The sequence below is a fragment of the Oreochromis aureus genome, linkage group 7 (assembly GCF_013358895.1).
Source record: "Oreochromis aureus strain Israel breed Guangdong linkage group 7, ZZ_aureus, whole genome shotgun sequence".
NCBI lineage: Eukaryota > Metazoa > Chordata > Actinopteri > Cichliformes > Cichlidae > Oreochromis > Oreochromis aureus.
In genome coordinates, this window is record NC_052948.1 from 12177168 (window position 1) to 12196335 (window position 19168).

The 19168-nt window shown below is 43.4% G+C and overlaps 1 protein-coding gene across 2 annotated transcripts; it reads left to right on the plus strand.

Moving 5' to 3' along the window:
* The first annotated feature begins 11996 nt into the window (after positions 1–11996).
* znf710a (zinc finger protein 710a) lies at positions 11997–19149 on the plus strand. 2 transcript variants are annotated; one of them, XM_039615019.1, is made up of 5 exons: positions 11997–12126; positions 14177–15700; positions 16442–16633; positions 16728–16902; positions 17317–19149. In XM_039615019.1, exons 1-5 carry the CDS (start codon positions 12082–12084, stop codon positions 17484–17486), a joined length of 2106 nt encoding a protein of 701 aa, XP_039470953.1. In that variant the 5' UTR covers positions 11997–12081; the 3' UTR covers positions 17487–19149. The 2 variants fall into 2 exon arrangements, with proteins under 2 accessions (XP_039470953.1, XP_031603309.2); XM_031747449.2 differs by having other exon boundaries at positions 14177–15670.
* Positions 19150–19168: the final 19 nt, after the last annotated feature.

Below are 19168 nucleotides of genomic sequence, written 5' to 3' on the forward strand. Positions count from 1 at the left end.
ATTTGTTAAAAGCAGGTTTCCTTTTTTTCTATGTATACATTTTTTTTACTTAGTAATTGTCAGAAAAGAAAAGAAAGTATGACCCAGAGGAAAAGAAAGTATGCTTTCTTTAAATTAAAAAATTTACACCTCAGGGCATAAAACAAATCACCTGGTCCTTGAGGACATCTTAAAATTAGGTAAATAACCTCAGATGAAGTACAAAACATGACATATTAAAAAAAATATTAAAGAGCATAAGGAGCTACTAATCAAATATACTTAATTAACTGATTATCAGGAAGTATAAGCACCTCTACAAGAGCTGTAGTTTTGCAGGTTTGCTGGTATGGACCATTCAGGTGTGTGTTAACACAATGGCAAGGAGGAACGACATCAGCAATGAGCTTTAAGAAGAAATTGTTGCTGCCCATCAGTCTGGGACGGGTTATAAGGACATTTCCAAACACTTTTAAGTTTACTATTCAGTGAGAAAGATTATTCCTAAGTGGAAAACATTCAAGACAGCTGCCAATCTGTCTTGAATGGATGTTGCAGCAAGTTTACCCCAAGGTCAGGCAGTGCAATGCTCTGAGAAACTGAAAAAAATCTTAAGAACTACATTTCAGACTCTACAGGTCTTCTTTAGCATGTTAAAAATGTTAAAGTTCTTTAGTTAAACTTTAAAAAAAAAAGAGAGAGAGAGATGTGTATGGCTCGTTTGGAAGTCTTGCCAGGAAAAAACATTGTAGCACGGCTTATGTTTGCAATATTGTATCTGAACAAACCACAAAACTTGTGGAGCATTGTCCTGTGGACAGATGGTACCAAAGTGGAAATGTTTGGCCATAATGCACAGCAACCCTTTGGGTGAAACACAGCATATCAGCACAAACAGTGGTTAAGCACAGTGGTGGAGCGGTGATGATTTGGGCTTGTTTACAGGCATAGGACAAGGGCACCTTACAGCCACTGAGTACACCTTGAACTCCTCTGTATACCAAAATATTCCAAAGCCACTTAGTTTTTCCACACAGTTCTTCTGCATGTCAGGTTAGTTTTTGTTAAAAAAAATAATAATGACAAGATGTTATTTGGTATATTGTTGTTCTTTTGAAGCTTTATTTACCTAATTTTCAGACCCATTAAGGTTTTTCATTATCTCCTGATATATTAAGCCTTAGAAGTCATGGAGGCTCTACTTTCTTTTTACCATGACCGGACATCTGACAAGACATCCTTTAGTTTACTAGGCTGTCCTAAAAACTCCCTAAAGAGGCTGTAGCGACAGTACTGACAGTGACTAGAAAGAGAGAGCATATTTCTCCCATATTGCCTTCAATGTTTCTCTTCACATACAAGGTGTTGAATAATTATCTTATCTTAAAGCAGAGGTTCCCAAAGTGTGGGGCCCGCCCCCTAAGGGGGGTGCAGAGCCATTGCAGGGGGGGCGCGGTATGAAAAGAAAAAAAAAAGAGCGCTTGGACACTGTGGATAGGTTTTTGACGGGGCTCCCACATAAATGCAAAGCAGGAGATGAAGCATCGCCAAATATGTTTCCAACCAACCAATAGAAAATATGGTGAAGCATATCTTCCCTTTGGCTTCACCTGCACAAGTGCCAAGGTAGGTCTCCCCTGCAAAATTAGTTTCCCTGCATCGGGAGCAGCGCTGGGCTCTCCAAATCACGGACAAACAGTATCCCACATTCTTGATTTTTAGTTCACAAACACTTCTTGTAATAACTAACTACTCCTGACATTTTGGACATGTTAGCTCTTTATGCAGTAAAGTTACAGTGTGATACAAATAATATCAGGCTGATCCTGCCACAATTTGTTCCCCCGGTTCAAATCACAGACAAACAGTATCCCACAGCTGTTTTTGTTTTTGAACCCATTGTGCACAGAGAGGCATTTTTTGAAAAATGTATTGACAGCAATGTTGAATATTATTACACAGGGAAAAAAACAACTACACGTAAAATAATTACACCGTGACGCCTCTGCCTTTCTAAATGGAGGGACAGTAACTGCGTGTGTATATGTAAGCGTGTAAAACCTGAAGCTAGTCAGATTAACAGTAACAGTATTTTGTCTCTATCTGCCATTCTGCAATTCATCTCATGTAAACAATAACGTGGCGCACAGCGTGACGTGAAGAGGCACATACCTTTGACGTTGCGTGACGAACTCTGTAATCCTCGTCCACACCTAAAAGCAAAAAAGGAGTTTTAAATAATCTCCGTTTTCGGTGAATCGCAACGCCGTTTACATGTTGACGAAAAGCCCAAACGCATAGAAACAGCTGAGTTTTCAAAAATACCCGTGTAGGTGTGGACGCAGCGTAAAAGAGTTAGTAGTTTATTTTATTACTACCTGTAATTTATTGCCGTTTACTTGTATTTGCTTAATTGTTTACTAAATGTTTGAGGTGTGAAATAAACCGCAATGGAGTTTCTAAACAAAATATGGGTGTGTGTGTTTGGAGGATGTGTTTGTGCGGCGGGGGGGGAGGGGCGAACATTTTTCTTGTAAAAAAGGGGGGCCTGGCAAAAAAAAGTTTGGGAACCACTGTCTTAAAGACCTCAAAGTCCAATATCACCCAAATGGAGCACTTCACTCTCAGACTGCTGGCTTAACCGTGATTTAAAAGTAGAATAGGAGGCAGAGTCTTCAGTTTTCAGGCCCCTCTTCTGTGGAACCAGCTCTCAATTTGGATTCAGGAGACAGACATCCTGTCTACTTTTAAGATTAGGCTTAAATCTTTCTTTTTCACACACCTGTTTTCACTCACTATGTGTTTAGACCCTACTCTGCATTTAATCATTACTTGTTATTAATCTCTGGCGCTCTTCCACAGTGTGTTTTTTAAATTGTCTTCCTGGCTGCCCCTCCCTAAGCCTGGTTTTGCCGGAGGTTTCTTCTTGTTAAAAGGGAGTTTTTCCTTCCCACTCTCACCAAGTGCTTGCTCATAGAGGGTCAAAATCAAATCAAATCAAATCAAATCACCTTTATTGTCACATCACATGTGCAGGTACACTGGTACAGTACATGCGAGTGAAATTCTTGTGTGCAAGCTTCACAAGCAACAGAGTTGTGCAAAATACAATAACGTGCAACAAGCAAAATATAAAAATGGTTAATCTAAAAAGTAATAAATATATGTACCATATATAAAGGTATATACATTACTGAATGTGTGTACTAAATATGTTTTTCTACGTGTGTGTGTGTGTGTGTGAGTGTGTATATACATGTTTTACAAATGAAATAGAGTAAACAATAAAATAAGATATATAAAATATAAAATATACAGAGGTAGGTATGTGCAAAACAGTGGCATTAATGTACAGTATGGAGTGCATAATGTTGAAGTTCCAGTAGTGAGGGTGAGGTGTCTATGACGTGTTCAGCAGTCTGATGGCCTGGTGGAAAAAGCTGTCTCTCAGTCTGCTGGTACGGGACCGGATGCTGCAGAACCTCCTTCCTGATGGAAGTAGTCTGAAGAGTTTATGGCTGGGGTGACTGGAGTCCTTGATGATCCTCCCGCTTTCCTCAGGCACCGCTTCCTGTAGATGTCTTGGAGGAGGAAGCTCACCTCCAATTATCCGTTCAGCACACCGCACTACTCTCTGGAGAGCTTTGCGGTTGTAAGCGGTGGTGTTGCCATACCAGGTGGTGATGCATCCAGTGAGGATGCTCTCAATGGCACAGCGATAGAAGGTCCTGAGGATGCGGGGGCTCATGCCGAATCTTTTCAGTCTCCTGAGAAAGAAGAGGCGCTGCTGCGCCTTCTTCACTGTCTTGTTTATGTGTACTGACCACGTAAGATCCTCAGCCAGATGTACACCAAGGAAGCGGAAGCTGCTCACTCTCTCCACAGCGGCGCCGTTGATGGTGATGGGTCATTTGATTGCTGTGGTTTTCTCTGTATTAATGTAGGGTCCTTATCTTACAATATAAAGCACCTTGATGGTGACTACAGTTGTGATTTTATGCTATTATAAATAATTACATTGAACTGAACTGAAATTGAATTATAGTTTTTTGCTGATTTTGGGAGACTCTAGCAAATTTGTGGTTTCAGCTGCATGTTTTATGTCTTCAGCCCTCTTTGTGCCCCCTGTTCACACTGAACAGCCTGTACTACAGTCTGCAAAGCTCTGCATGGGATCTGCATACAACCAGTGCACAACCCTGTGGGTTCCTTAGAAATCTGCTCCTAATGACTCAGCTGTTTACTCAAAGGTTGCGATCTTGTGGCATGAACTGGTATTATCCCAAAGTACAGCCTGTCCCCAGTTCAGCTTCAGTTGGTATTTCTTGAACACAATACAGATGTGTTGGACATAAAGCCATAGCTACTGTACTTAGTTCTGTTGGAAGGTTTGAAACTGTATTTTATAGAAACACAAATCCATATAAAGTCAATACACAAGTTTTTCCCACATTTCCATTTTGTAATATTTGTAAATTGGTGAGCTCACAGGTACAGGAAGATAATGCAAACCTGTATTTCCTATTTAACTCTTAGGAAAGAAAGCACATAAGCATATCTCCCAAAAAAAAGGAAACTATTAATGGAATCATGAAGGAAACCGTCCATTTTTTAATTTATTTCTTGCAGCAAACACATGGAAAACTAGTAAAGGAATTGTTTTGCCTATTTGTCATGCAGACTACACGCTGTGCAATCTAAGCTATACACAATGCAGTCACAACAGTACAAATGGCAGCATCATCGTACCGATCAAACGTTTGTTTGTGTCTCATCTACAGATTTTAAGAATGCAGTTAGAAACAACGCATTTACTGATTTGATGATTTCTGTATCATAAAGAGACACTAACACATGCATGCCTGATTTCTGATGTAAACATGGCTTGCATTAACAGTGATTGTGATAACAGTGCTCTGACAGAAACACTGACTATGACTAATGTGAAGTAAGAGACGGGGAGGCCAGATTATAAATTCAATTTAAAAGGTTGAATCTTTTTTTATTCTCTGTTTCAAATACTCAAAACATTTGTGAATGTTTCTGTCTGTTCTTTTGTTTTCTCTTATTATGATTGAGAAGAATGAAAAAAGGGGATTCAGACAATCTAATTTAGTGTGAATGTTAATTTAACGCAAATCAAAATAGCCCAGTCTTTAGCATTTGCACAATCTCTATTGTAATCATCGATTTTTCAAACCCATTTTGACCAATTCCAAATAGACCTTTTCCTTTCCAATATGCTGCTCCCCTCATCTTCTTCTTAGAATTTATTTCCACTGAAATGTTCCTGTCTTTCAGAGCTTTGTGTTTTTTTTCCCTTTTTTTTGCTATGCTTTTCTCTCCTTGCTTTATGCTCCTTTCGCTCTGTATCTTTTTCTGTCTCCCCTCCCTCTCCCTGTCCTTCTTCTTTCTCTCCTTCCTTTTTTCTTTGGCTGCTTTTCATTCTGTTTTCTTTCATTGTTTTTCTTTTCTTTCTCGCCTAGGGACCCCATTTTTTTTTCTCTTCCTCTATTCAGGTTTTCTTTATTCTCTTTTCTGAATAGTTGTGGTACTTTAAGGGGAAGGGGAAGGCGAGGGAGAGGGGAGGGAGGTTAGTTTCAGTCAAAGCTGCAGAACAAAACTTCCTCCCACACCACATGCAGTGTCTCTTGGAATGAGTTTGTCACTGACTTGAAGACACACTCCCCCTCCTGTGTATACCACCATGTATGACAGCCTTACAGTGAATTGGTGTTAGGCCAGCAGACATAGCCATGTTCTATACTGACTATTGTCCTGTCTTAAATATCAATGGGGCATGTTGTCTCTGTTTGTGGTTAAGCAGTGCAGTATCACATGGTGACACATGATGTGGTGGTGGTGGTGCGTTTAAACCAACCACAGCTGTGTGTGAATACGATTATCTCCCGACTGAGGTGCGTAGAGGGAGGCATTTGTGCTTCACAAGAACATCTTCATCACTGCAGAGAAATGACAGGCTACCTTACAGGAGGCAGCCCCATGTCGAGGAGCACTACCTCCTCAACGGCTTCAGTCTCAGTGGGACTCCACACATATAAGCACAGACGCAGTCCAGCAGTAAATAAAAGATGAGAAAATCACATGTGCTGGTTTGTAAATTTATTGACACACAAAGCCGTTGATATGAAAATTGGGAAAATAGCACGGAGGGTGAAAAAAAAATCTATTACTGCACAACTGAAAGACAAAACCACAGCAACCAGTCTATCTCGAGATATCATGACAGGAATCATTCCTCTTTCTTTATGGCAGTAAAAGACTACAGCCTCCTGCACCTATGCTTTCAGTCTCACAGCCATACACACACTCACAGTCTGCCCAAGACAATTTAATGCATGACTCAATGGCATTGAAAGTGGGTTGGATAAATTGGAAATGATTAAAAATGCAGAATTGACAGGGAAACCGATAAAACTTTCTCTCTATAAGTAAGAACCAAAAACCAGCATGATGGAATGGCAGGCTTGAAGGGGAGAGAAAGGTGAAAGACAGATGAAAGTGAAGAGAGATAAAAGCCGGAGTGAGGAGGGTGTGGGATAAAGCAGGAGGAAGGGAGGCAGAGATGAAAGCAAAATGAGAAAGATAAGAACAGAGTGAGAGAGACAGAGAGGGAAACGGAGGAAGAGATAGATAGTGTACAGAGCAGAGAGAGAGGTAACCATGGAAACAGGAGGAAGGTACAAAAGAAGAGATAGACAAAGGGTTTGATTTAAAAGAATGAAACTTGGACGAAAGAAAAGTAATTCCGACTGAAATTTGTTACCGGGAGCTGGAAGAATAATACAAAGAAAGTGACGGCCATAGAGGGACAGTGGCTGTGTCCCCACTGCCTGCTATAGCCAGTTTGAATGTGGTCGCCTCTAACCAGCACATAAGGCACTCCAGAGACCTCTAGTGTTAATAGGCTTCTGTGGTTCATTGTGGGCCTCACCTTGAGTAAATCTGGGGCCATTTCACTATGTAGGACACTTGCAAGATGCCCAAACCCCCCCTCACCACACACACACATGTTTCCTTTTCTATACATGGAATAGGTAGCACAGTATGTTTTATAGGCATACTTTTCCGTGAATCATATAGGAGAAAGAGACTTCACAGCGACTAAAATAAGATAAAATACCTCGGTAAGATTCCTCTCCCACCTCACTGCAATGAAAAACTGCATTCCTGATAAGAAGATATGAGTTCTCCATGGTCCTACATTTTGTTTGCTGACTTATTGAATGAACTTGAGGTGCATGTTGAATTCTGTACTGTTGCCCATCCACTCCCATTGAATAAATGCAATGCGCCCATATATTAGGATTCATATTTGTATATCTATATAGAGTTACAGACAGACAGAGGGTTTTTATTCTGTGGTTTTTGAGTCTCTTGTGGCTATCCCTCCTTTTCCCTTCCCCCTCTCTGTTTTTCTCTCCTCTCTGTCTTTCTCTTTCGTCCTCTGTCTCTGTTTCTCTCACTCGCTCCCCCTCCCTCCCTCCCTCTTTCTCTTGATCTCTCTCTCCTCCTCTCTCTCCTGCTCTCTCATGCCCCCCTCTTTTTCTCGCTCTCTTATGCTCTCTCTCTCTCTCCCTTCTCTTTCTCTCTTTCCTTCCATAGCTCTCTGTCTCACTCCCTCGCCCCCCTCTCTGTTCCTTTTATATCCTCCTTGCTGAATGCTCTTCTCCTCTCCTCCCTCAACTCTGTCTTTTCTCCTTTATATTCAGCCTTTTTTTTCAAGCTCTCCCCACACTCCTTTCTCCAATGTTGTCTCCAAGCAGAGCTATTTCATTGCTAATATTCTGTCTTTCCATTTAGTACCCCCGCTACAAAATGGGGAGAGTAATCTTTTATTTAGGGTTTTCTTTCTTTTTCTTTTTCTTTTTCTTTTTCTTTTTCTTTTTCTTTTTCTCTTTCTTTTTTTTTTTTTTTTTTTTTTTTTTTGCTCTGGCCATCTCTGCATCCTGTCTTGCAGTTTGCGTGAGAAGATTTTTTTTGGGGGGGGGGGATTTAAAGACTCGATTTGTTTAAATTGTATAGTAGAAACGAGCCAAAGTGAGAAATGGATCATAAATGCAGAATATCCTGCAGAGATCTTGTTTATTTGCGGTAAGATGCATTCCCCTATACTCTGCCTTGTCTGATCACATATACCTCACATTTAAAGTTGCTCTCCTTTGCAGCAGTGAGGGAGGCAATACTGATAAAGACTCTTTTTTTTCCTCCTTTTTTTCAGTTTTTCTTCTCCTGTCTGCGTGTCCACTCCATTCTTACTAACCTTAATGGAAGAAGCTGGAGGCGTGCAACTAGGGTGTGGCTGCTTTTATACACTTTTGATATAGGTCTTCTCCATCTGCATTGCTTAGATTCAAGCTGTGTGATAGTCAGCTCTCTGCTCTTTCTTGTTCTCCTTTTTTTTTGTGAAAGCTTAATTACAGCAGCTAATCATGCTTGAGACTTACTATTATATCAGCATGCCGTGCAGAGGTGAGACTGATCCAGCGCTGGAAATAACAGAAGGTGTGTGGGCTTGCTGCCTTACACACAGGGGTCTGAGAGGAATGGCCAGCTAAAAAACATCAGTCCAATAACTCAAAGTTCAAAACACAGAGCAAACTGATTTCTCTCCTCTCTTTCTCCTGCTTCCTGATCATAAGAAAATCCTCACCTGAGCACTGGAGCTGTAACATCCCTACACACAAACCTACACAGCTCCCCGTTTGGCTGACAGTGAGAGGATGTTGAATTATAGCCATCACCCAGCACAGCGTCTCTCCCTCACACACACACACAGTCAGAGCAAACTCTGGCTGTATGCAGCCTGTCACTGGGCTGGATGAAGAAACAACACTGACAATGTAAGGAGTGGGATATGCTTATATAGAGAGACTCACCTATGGCTGATACACAAATGCCTTCAGTGTGCTGCCATTTGGATTCGCCAGACTGTGTTCTCATATTTGTTTTAACCCTCCCGCCCCCCTCACAAAAAAAAAACAAAAAAAGAAAGAAGGAAAACAGGGAGTTGTCATCAATGAGTCCTCTGCAGTTGTATGATTCATTGAGATTTTCTCAGGGGTAAAACAGACAGCTGATATCTGAATCTGTTGCTCCCCACCACCGACACCAACACTTTTTCCTCCTTCCCTCCAGTACAGAGCTTTCTGTCGCTCTGACTTGTTCTCTTTCTCTTGTTGGGAAAGAAAAAAAAAGTTCTAACTTTGACCCATATCACAGAGAGGATGTGACACTGCGCCGCATGCTCGTCGTCCTATAGATAAACAGCGCCGAGCCAGGCCAGGTCTGGAAATGGACTAGCAGCTGCTGGTAGAAATACAGTAATCATACAGACACCCGTGTCAGAAGTGTGTTGTTTTAGGGCTGTGGAGGACTGTAAGCATGCTGGTGTCAGTGGTGTGTGTTTCTGTGTGTGTCGGTGTGTGCGCGTTTGTCCCTGATCTCAGACATCAGACAAATGCGCGCATGCAACCACGCACAAACACACATTTGAAATCCCAGTTGAGGGTTAGTACACTTGAGAGCAGGGCAATGGCTTACTTCCCTTTCTCTCTCCCTCTCTTTCTTTCTCTCTGCCTCACAAACCTGTAGAAATCTAAGAAGTGGATGAAATTTTATGCTTATTATCACCACAGCCTTTTCCACTATTAGTTTTCCGTGGACTTATGCATGCAACCGTACCCTAAGTAAATGGACAAGCGAGCAAGGTTTTATTTTTTTTTGCTGTTATGAAGATTTGGGCCTGGAAAGGAGCCAGTGTGTTTCTTCCACAAACTTTTGTTGTCTGTGTCTTTTTCATTTTCCCCATAGGCTAGTTCTGTGTTGTTTTATGTACGTGTCCCTTGTTGTTTCTTCCATGTGGTTTCTTTGTCTTTCAGCCTCTTATCTCTTTGTTTCTTCCCTTGCTCTCCTTCTATTTTCTCTCCCATTCTCTCCCTCGACTTCCTGCTATCTCTCCCCCCCCTCACTCACACCCTCACTCAATCTCTTTCTCTCTCTCTCTCCCCCCTTCCCTCGCACTCACTCTCATTCCCTATCTTCCCCCCCCCCCCCCACACCTCCTCCACTCCCCTTTCTCTCTATCTTTCTCATTCTCGCAGCACTCCCAGCTGCTGATGATTGATCAAGGTTTTCAAGGTTTGCCCTTTCCTGTTATTTAGTAGGAAATGTTTATGCACGGTCCTCAGTCTTACAGTCACAACTGGCATGTGTCCACGCAGTGTTTGTCGCACTCGCCCGCACCTACACACACGCACGCACGTCTCAGATGCACTTTTTATTTATTTATTTTTTTATTCATCACACACACGCGAACACACACACACACACACACGTGTTTACTAGTTACAAAAAAAAAAAAAAAAAAAAAGGTAAGGTAAGCACTGGAATAATAGAATACCTGTCTAATTATCAGGATCATCTTTAGTGAAGACTACTTAAGCACACAACCTGTACTCAGCCCGCAGGTACTCTGCCGCACTGTTTCTCAACACAGCCTGAAAGAAATCTGGAAGTTCAATAGTTAATGTCTTCCCTTGCTGTTTTTCCTTTTCCTCACTCTCTCCGTCTCTCTATCTCCTTTCCTCTCTCCATTCCCTTTGCTCTCACCCTCCCCTCCCCACCCCACCACCCACACCCTCCTCCACCTCCTCCTCTCCTCCTTCATTCTGTTCTGCACCCCCCCTCCCCAACACCCCCACCCACCCCTTCTCTTTTCTCTTGCTGATGGACTCTTCTTTTTATTTTCACACTCCACCATCCCCCCTTTTTTTTCTTCTCTCTTTTTCTCTCTCCTTTCCTCCAGCACACCACCACCACCCCCCCCCCCACACTCTTTTCTTTCACTGCGTTTTCTTTCAACCCTTCCTCTATCTCTCTTCCCATCCCCACCCCTCTCCACCACTCCCCTCCCTCTTTCTTTTTCTCTCTTTTATTCTTTCTCTTTCTTTTGCCACATCCTTTCTTATGCCCCTGCCTCCACCCCCCCACCCCACCCCAGTTCTCCTTTCCCTTCTTCCTCCTTTTTTTTGCTGCATTCTCTCCTTCCCTCCCCCACCCCAGCTCTCTTTCCTCTCTCCCTTTTTCTTTCTGTCTCTTTCACCCCCCCAACACCACCACCACCACCACTCCCTCCCTGTTCTTCCTCTCTCAGCTTCACTCCCCCTCCCTCTGCTTCTTTCTTCCTTATTCTTTCTCCCCCACGTCTGTCTCCCTCCCTCCCTCTCTCCTTAATGTTTTTTCTCTCCCTTTCTTTCTCCTTCTCTTTTCTTTTGTCACTCTTTTTTTTTGTTTCTGAATTTCTCAGACAGTATACTTCAGGCTGTCTCAATAGTTAATTAGTTTGAATCTAGAAACAACGGCAGCAAACTACACGTTCTCTGGAAAGTTAAAAATTTGAACATTTCTCAGACATTATCTGTCTGACTGTTTTGCCACTGACAGACACACCTCCACCCATAGTGTCTCTGAGTGGTTTGTGTGTTGCTGTGAAAGTGTGCACATGCCTCTATCTGTGCACGCTTACACACGCACACACACACGCGCATCTATAAACATGTCTGTGTGCGTGTTTTTCCACGTATATCTGTGTGCATGCACAGAGAGGAACTGCTGATTAGATTTTATAATTGTTTGTGCGCTTGAGCACATACTCATAAAAAAAAAGAAAGAAGGAAATGCAAAGTATGAAGTGTGATCAAGAAACGATAGAGCCCGTGTCTCTGGGTGCCTTAAACAGAAATGTGTGTTGAAGGGTCATGCTGAATTGTACGTAGTGAGAAAGGGAGATAAGATGTGTGTGTGTGTGTTTGTAAGAGAAAAGAGGAGAGAAAGAGAAGTGAGATGGGAAAGAGAGGGTGGGAGGAAGAGAAAGAAATGGGGTGATGCTGTGTGTGTTGTGTGCATGTGTGTGTGTGTGTGTGTGTGGGGTGGAGGGCTGTTGGAAGTGAGGGGGGGGGCAGGCACAGTCAGTTCTGATAACAGCAACAGTAGGAGGAGGATGAGCCGTGGGACCGCCCCACTCTCCCACAGATATAAATAGGAGGTGGATTTTTTTACTCCACTCATTTCTCCTGAAGGATGAGATCCCTGAAACACCTTAAACATCACTCAAGGAACAATGTGGTGAGTTTGTAACCGAAAGATAGGGGAAGATTTTAGAGGGGAGAGGGGTGGCGGGGGGGGGGAGGAGGAGGTGGCGATTACTTGTTTTGCAGTTTGTTAGTGAGCTGTTTGCACTCTTGTCCGTCTTTGTGTGTTTTGAGGGGAAGCAAGATTACTTTTTTCCCCCTCCACATTCACATGAGTGCTGCAGTAGGAACATCCTTCTTTTTAAAAAAAAAAAAATAATAATAATAGTTGTGTTTCTATCTCTGTGCTGCACGCTTCTGCTTCTGCTTCTGCTCTGACTGTTTGTCCTTAGGTGTCTTTCAGTTGCAACTTTAAATGTGAAAGTACGGACTCTTGCAATTATTACCCTACCTTCTCTGTCTACTTGTCATTTGTCTTTTTCTCTTTCATTTTGTCAGCCTTTCATTTTGCTGTGCTTTTTCTTCTCTCTACAGCTCCCCCCCCGCTCCTCCTCCTCCTCCTTCCCCTCTTTCTCTCTCACTCACTCTGTCTTTCTGTCTTTCTCCGGCTCCCCCCTCGCACACACCCCCTCCCTATCCTTTTCCTTTCTCTCTTCCCTCCTCTCACATGCTCACTCAATCTCTCGTTACCCTTCCCTCCCCTCCCCTCTTTCTTTATCTTTCAGCCCCTCCATCTCATTTCTCTCTCTGTCTCCCTCCCTCCACTCCTCCCCCGCCCACAGCTCTTTCTCCTTCTCTTCATACCTCCCTCCCTCTTTTCTCTCTCTCACACACACACATACACACACACACGCTTTCAAATACACACCCAGTCTCTTTCCTTTTCTTTCTCACAAACACACAGTCTGTCTCTGTCTGACTACTTTAAAAGCAGTAATTATAAATGACGTGGTTATCAGGGCATCCAGGTCTACTCCCCTCTCCCAACACACACACACTCACACATACACCTTTATTCCTGCTCTCTATCTCCTCTTCCTTTCTCCATCCACTCTTTTCTTTTCTCTCAGTATTGTGTCAGGAAAGGAAGCAGCTCTTATTTATATGGCAGTGTGAAGGCTAGAGTGCTGTCTGCAAAGAAACCAGGGGTCAGCTTCTCACTATACATTTTCCTACTCATTGGAGCCATGCTGAGAAATAACCTGAAACTAGTGGCATGCAATACCCGCTTCTCTTTTACCACAGAGGGCCAATTCTGGTCATACCACAATTTCTTCCCCATAGTTTCACTGTTCTGCTTTTACAGGCGGCAGGATAAACATGCGCGTGTGGGTCTGAAACACATCCGAACCATACAATTAAGTTAGCGAGTCTTATGCATTGGTCTGGAATACAGAATGAGCTCTAAGCTCAATCGAATGTCTGTTATGGATATGAGACTGCCTGCCGGCATATATCATCTTGTTAAAGAAGCCCAGTGTGGCAGGCATTATAAAGTTGGCTACGGCGGGAGTCTCTTAGTATAGAGTTGAGATACTTTTCTCCTTTATGAATGGCAGAGATAGCTCCAGTGATGAGCTAACTTTGGTCAGCAAGGCTGTCCCAGGACCCCACAGGAAGTGCTGAGGACAGTCCACGGAAGTCAACATCCTGGCTGGACCTGCATCCCTTGTTGTGTTCTTTGTTATTCTAAAGCCTGTCAAGGAAGGAAGCCGGGTGCTAACACAGATCTGTCTTATCTCCTCAATCTAATGTTCTCTAGATTCAGAGCAAAGACACAAGGCGTAGTCCAAACGCAGCTTTCACGGAGTAGCACTGAATCCTTCTCTTAATACTCTTCCCTAATTCCCAGCTAAGGAAGACTCTATAGCTGCTGGGGTCAGTCTGACATGCTGAACCTTAAAGGCTAAATTGTATGGTTGCGTTGAAAAATAGGCACCTTTGACCTGATAGATTGCAAATGAGGAAGTGAGAATAAGTGAGGAGAAATTGTGCAACAGGTTTTGTAACAACGGAATAATAGAAAGCACACAGAGACACAGATGCAGTTTTGCCTCTAGTTCATTTTGACTTATGGTGTATGTCTGTCTATGTGTGTATGTGTGTGTGTGTGTGTGTGTGTGTGTGTGTGTGTTCTCTTCCAGGAGGAGGAGAGTGGCCGCTTGGTGCGGACATACCCAAAGATGACTGAGGGCCAAGTGGATGTGGGCACACAGACGGAGCCTGTGGTCGTGCTATCTCTGGCTCAGGCTGCCGTTCTTGGCCTCATCTCCCAGAATGAAATATTTGGGGCGACTATTGCTCCTAATGGCTTTTACACGGGGGAGCCCAGAGAATGCCCCCCTCCACCACCGGAGTCAGTGGAGTATGAGTATGCTGACCAGCTGATAGGGGCCAATGGGGACTACCTTGCTGAGCCTGCTGGGGAGCCAGAGCCGCAGCCCCACTGCAGTGAGAGAAGACGGCCTGGGCCCCGTGGGAGAACCAAGAGGCCCAGGATTGATGGGGAATTAGAGGGTCATCCGCACAATGTACCCAGTCCACAGCCTCAGGTTAAAGGTGAAAGACTTGACTCTGATACCCCTCCTTCGTGTATTCACATGAACAGCAGGGGTAGTCCTGGCAAGTCAGATGATCCAGTCATCCAGCAAGGTACTCTGAAAGAGGAGCAAGCCTGTGGAAACTGTCCTTCGTGTGTGAGAGACACATCCAGGCCACAAACAGATGGACAGCCAGAGGCTGAACAAGATGAAAGCTCTGGTAGGGAAAGAGTAAGGAAAGAAGAAGAGTTAGTAGTAGAGGAAGAAGAAGAAGAGGAAGCACTGAACCTTAAGACCACTGGAGAAACAAGTAGTCCTGTGGAGAATCGTTATTATGATTCCAGTGAGGTGGCCTATGAGTCTGCAGATATGGCAATGCCAACAGAGTATGAGGAGAACAACCAAGCCATGCTGTGGTCAGACCCAGAGGGTCTCGCAAGACGAATGCAGATTGACCGACTGGACATCAACGTGCAGATCGATGAGTCTTACTGCGTAGACGTAGGCGAGGGCTTGAAGCGCTGGAAGTGCCGCATGTGTGAGAAGTCATACACATCCAAATACAACCTGGTAACGCATATCTTGGGCCACAATGGAATTAAGCCCCATGAATGTATACACTGCGGAAAGCTTTTCAAGCAGCCAAGTCACCTCCAGACTCACCTGCTCACGCACCAGGGAACCCGACCACACAAGTGTACCGTCTGTGAGAAGGCCTTCACGCAGACGAGCCACCTGAAGAGGCACATGCTGCAACATTCAGACGTGAAACCCTACAGCTGTCGCTTCTGTGGCCGTGGCTTTGCCTACCCCAGTGAACTGAGGACCCACGAGAACAAACATGAGAACGGCCAGTGCCATGTCTGCACCCAGTGCGGCCTCGAGTTTCCAACCTATGCGCACCTGAAGCGTCACCTGACCAGCCATCAGGGACCCACGACGTACCAGTGCACAGAGTGCAACAAGTCCTTCGCCTACCGCAGCCAGCTGCAGAACCACTTGATGAAGCACCAGAACGTGCGGCCTTACGTTTGCCCGGAGTGCGGCATGGAGTTCGTCCAGATCCACCACCTCCGACAGCACGCTCTCACTCACAAGGTACTGGCAGCGCACGCCCTCCCACTTAAGGTACTGAAACCCAATGATGTGCCTTCGTCTAGCAGTTGTGTTCAAAATAACACTCAGGAGTATGCTAGCTTCATGCAGCAACACATCACTATTTAAAAGGAGAAAAATGTGATTATCAACATGAACACAAAAGAGATTTATGGGTTAAAAGGGAAGTATTTTAGACTCTTTCAATAAGAGTCTTCAGTATGAATACTCATGGAAAAAACGGGGTATATGGCATCACATCCTTTTCTCCAAAACCAGTTGCTTTGTAAACATAGCCTTCAAAGACCTTGAGTTTTTGTATGCGTCTCAACCCCCCACTTGCATGTGTTTTGTGTCGTGTGTCATTCGCAAAGCTACTTCCCTTTGTGTCAGATGAATCACTCTAGTCTTTCTCTCCATTTCATTGTATAGTGTACTTTAGACTAAATAAAAAAAAGCCCTTCTATTCATAAAACATGCTTTGTTGAATATTAAAATAAAAGTCAAAAACATGGTAAAAAACTTTTAGTTTATTCTTCCCAGTGCCAGGGTTTTTCATCTTTGTCACTCAACAAGTGGGGGTGGGGAGAAATATAATCTACACGAGTAGGATCAAAAAGCCAGAATACAAATGCTCAATTGCAGCAAACAGGCACACATGTGAGCGCCTTGTGATTTTTTCTCTCTCTCTGTGACTCATTATTTATTTTCCACCCGACCATATATTTAAGCCAAATTAATTAAAAGGACGCAAACACTTTCTTGTGTCCCCAGGGCATGAAAGAATTCAAGTGTGATGTCTGTGCCAGAGAATTCACCCTGTCTGCCAACCTGAAGAGACACATGTTGATCCACGCCAGCGTGAGGCCCTTCCAGTGCCATGTCTGCTTCAAGACCTTTGTCCAGAAGCAGACCCTGAAAACGCATATGATTGTCCACCTGCCGGTGAAGCCTTTCAAATGCAAGGTGGGGGAAGCAAGTGGCGCCTTTCGCGAAATCACCTGGATCTCGCTGGGATGAAGCAGGGAGCGATACTCACTGTTGCACTCTTGTCTTTCAGGTGTGCGGGAAGTCGTTTAACAGAATGTACAACCTCCTCGGCCACATGCATCTCCACGCTGGCAGCAAGCCCTTCAAGTGCCCTTACTGCACCAGCAAGTTCAACCTGAAGGGCAACCTGAGTCGACACATGAAAGTCAAACACGGCATCATGGACGCCACGATAGATGGACACGGTGAGCGGCTTGGTGACCTTAATTAAACTCTGAATTAAAACAGATGCTATTTGAATTTGTTGATGGGTGATGTGTGGCAAATTTCCCAGTGGGACTGTTTGGGGTGAGCTTCAAGTCGCATTATTGTCACTCAGTCTGTCCCTAATGCACTTTGACTCAGCATGTACTATAATCTAGTATTCGAGCATTTTGATGTTTCTGTCACTCCCTCCTCGTGTGCTCAGTAAATATAGCAGTGCCTGGATTAGACATGCCTGTCTCTATCAGTGGAGACTGATACTGAGGAGGGGCAATCTACAGGCTGTCCTAAATGTGGCCATATGTCTTTAGGAAGAGCTCCGCGTGTGTGTGTATGTGTGTGTTATTGTGGTGAAACTGGAATTATATTTGTATCCTCCTTTGTCCCTCCTTCAGAGCCCCCCCAAGAGACAGAAGGCCAGGAGGACTACGAGGAGGAGAGCTTTGAATTCAGTGAGCGAGAAAACCGGGCCAACAACACCAACACGCCTGACATCTCTAAACTCTCTCAAATGGAGTATTACAGCACCTTTGGGAAGGGCGCCGGACGCTTCAACACTGCGTGAATTATTAAAAATGACCCAAAATTGAATATAGGTGTGACCTAATGAAAATAGGATAGCTTTTTGTTTTGTTTTATTTTGTGTTTTTGCTGTTAAAGGCAAAGTGCTTGGGCTCCTCTTCAAGGACGTGAAGAAGCCTAGCAAACTGCACATCAGTATGCACTGGAATCTAGAAAAAAATATACTTTTTTAATCTAATTACATATTTTTCATCTCTAAAACATTTAAAAATAATTACAGATAAATATATTTGAAGGAAATGGACAGCCTAAAATAGGAGCAAAGGATTTAAAATATATATATATATACACACACACACACACACACACACACACACACACACACACACACATTTGTATATGTTGTTAGTTGTTTAACAACAGTTAAACATCATCTGAGCCCAAATTGAAAAGCACAAGCTTAGCTGCAAGCATAGGTGCATATGTTGAGGTCTCACTGCACGTCCTCATTCAGACAATCCCGGTCCCCCTCTCTGTGGTCAGCTCATGGGTTAAAGAAGGAAACAGGTGTTGCTGTTCATTTCACTTGCCAAAGCTAATAAAGTTGCCGAACTTGATGATTCACTTTGATTTAAACTGTGACAAACTGCAAAACGACTGAAAATGCCACTGGATTTGCAATCTGTGTTTTATTGTATATTATTGTACAGAATGTATCAGCCCTCTAGTACGCTGGCTGGTACTGCAATCAGTGCGTTGCACTGAGGACCACTGTGTCTACTTTTTACATTACTGCATTAACAAGAGTCACCCTGTATTGATCTCTAGTCTATGAATGTAACTGTTTATGTGGAATGTTTTAAGATGCTAATAAAAACGTGAAGAAAAACACTTTTTAAAAAATGGTTGGATCCCTTTTACCAAAGAATTAGATCAAAATCTCAGAGCTACTGGCGCCATCGGATTCCTTTCCTCGCTGCAGTGTTGAGCTGGGACATTGAATTTCTAGGGGTCCAATCACAGACCTCCAGAAATTACATTCAGGTTTCCCTCCCACCCATCTGTAGATCTTTTCAAAAGATTACCACAGAGAACAGACTGTGGTGCAGCATCTCTTTCAGCAAAACCTCACCGTTTTCCCTGATCCAAGCCGTCACAGGACTGCAGCATTTTTCAAAAGCAAGCCCCACATTTGTATTGCAGTTGTGCGTCTTTTTTTTTTTGTTTTGTTTTTTTTAAATGGATGAATCTCAACACGAATTGTCCTCCCAAAAAACTCGGACAGAAATATTAAGTGCCCTAGTGTGTCTACGAGAGCATGCCATCCATCATGCTGTACACTGGTCTCGAGTGATGAACGACAACCTCCCAACATGTGACAGGGCCACGGACCTTGTGCAAAATGATTTGGAAATGCTCAATATATTCAGTTTCTCCAGTGTTTAGCTTTTCAAACTTGTAACCTGCGAATAAGGTTTCCATTTGCAATGTTGATATAGTGCATTTAAAAGAAGAAGAAGAAAAAAAAGCTCATTTTTGAGTTTTTCAGCTGCTGTGTTCACTCCATCACTTTTTTTGTGATGACACAAGAAAGACGCTCATCTCAAATGGCTTTCTGTATTAGACATTAGTGTGGAGATAATGTTGTATGAACAATGTTGTGTACCAGGCAATACTGTAAGATAATAAATTTATTTACCTTTAAAGTGGCAGAGCTCTCGTTTG

Bases quoted from the DNA above. Each gene is read 5' to 3' on its own strand.
- znf710a (XM_039615019.1), top strand. From the start codon at position 12,082: ATGAGATCCCTGAAACACCTTAAACATCACTCAAGGAACAATGTG. The intron at 15,701-16,441 runs GTACTGAAACCC...TTGTGTCCCCAG, and splicing joins CGCACGCCCTCCCACTTAAG to GGCATGAAAGAATTCAAGTG. The intron at 16,634-16,727 runs GTGGGGGAAGCA...CTTGTCTTTCAG, and splicing joins TGAAGCCTTTCAAATGCAAG to GTGTGCGGGAAGTCGTTTAA.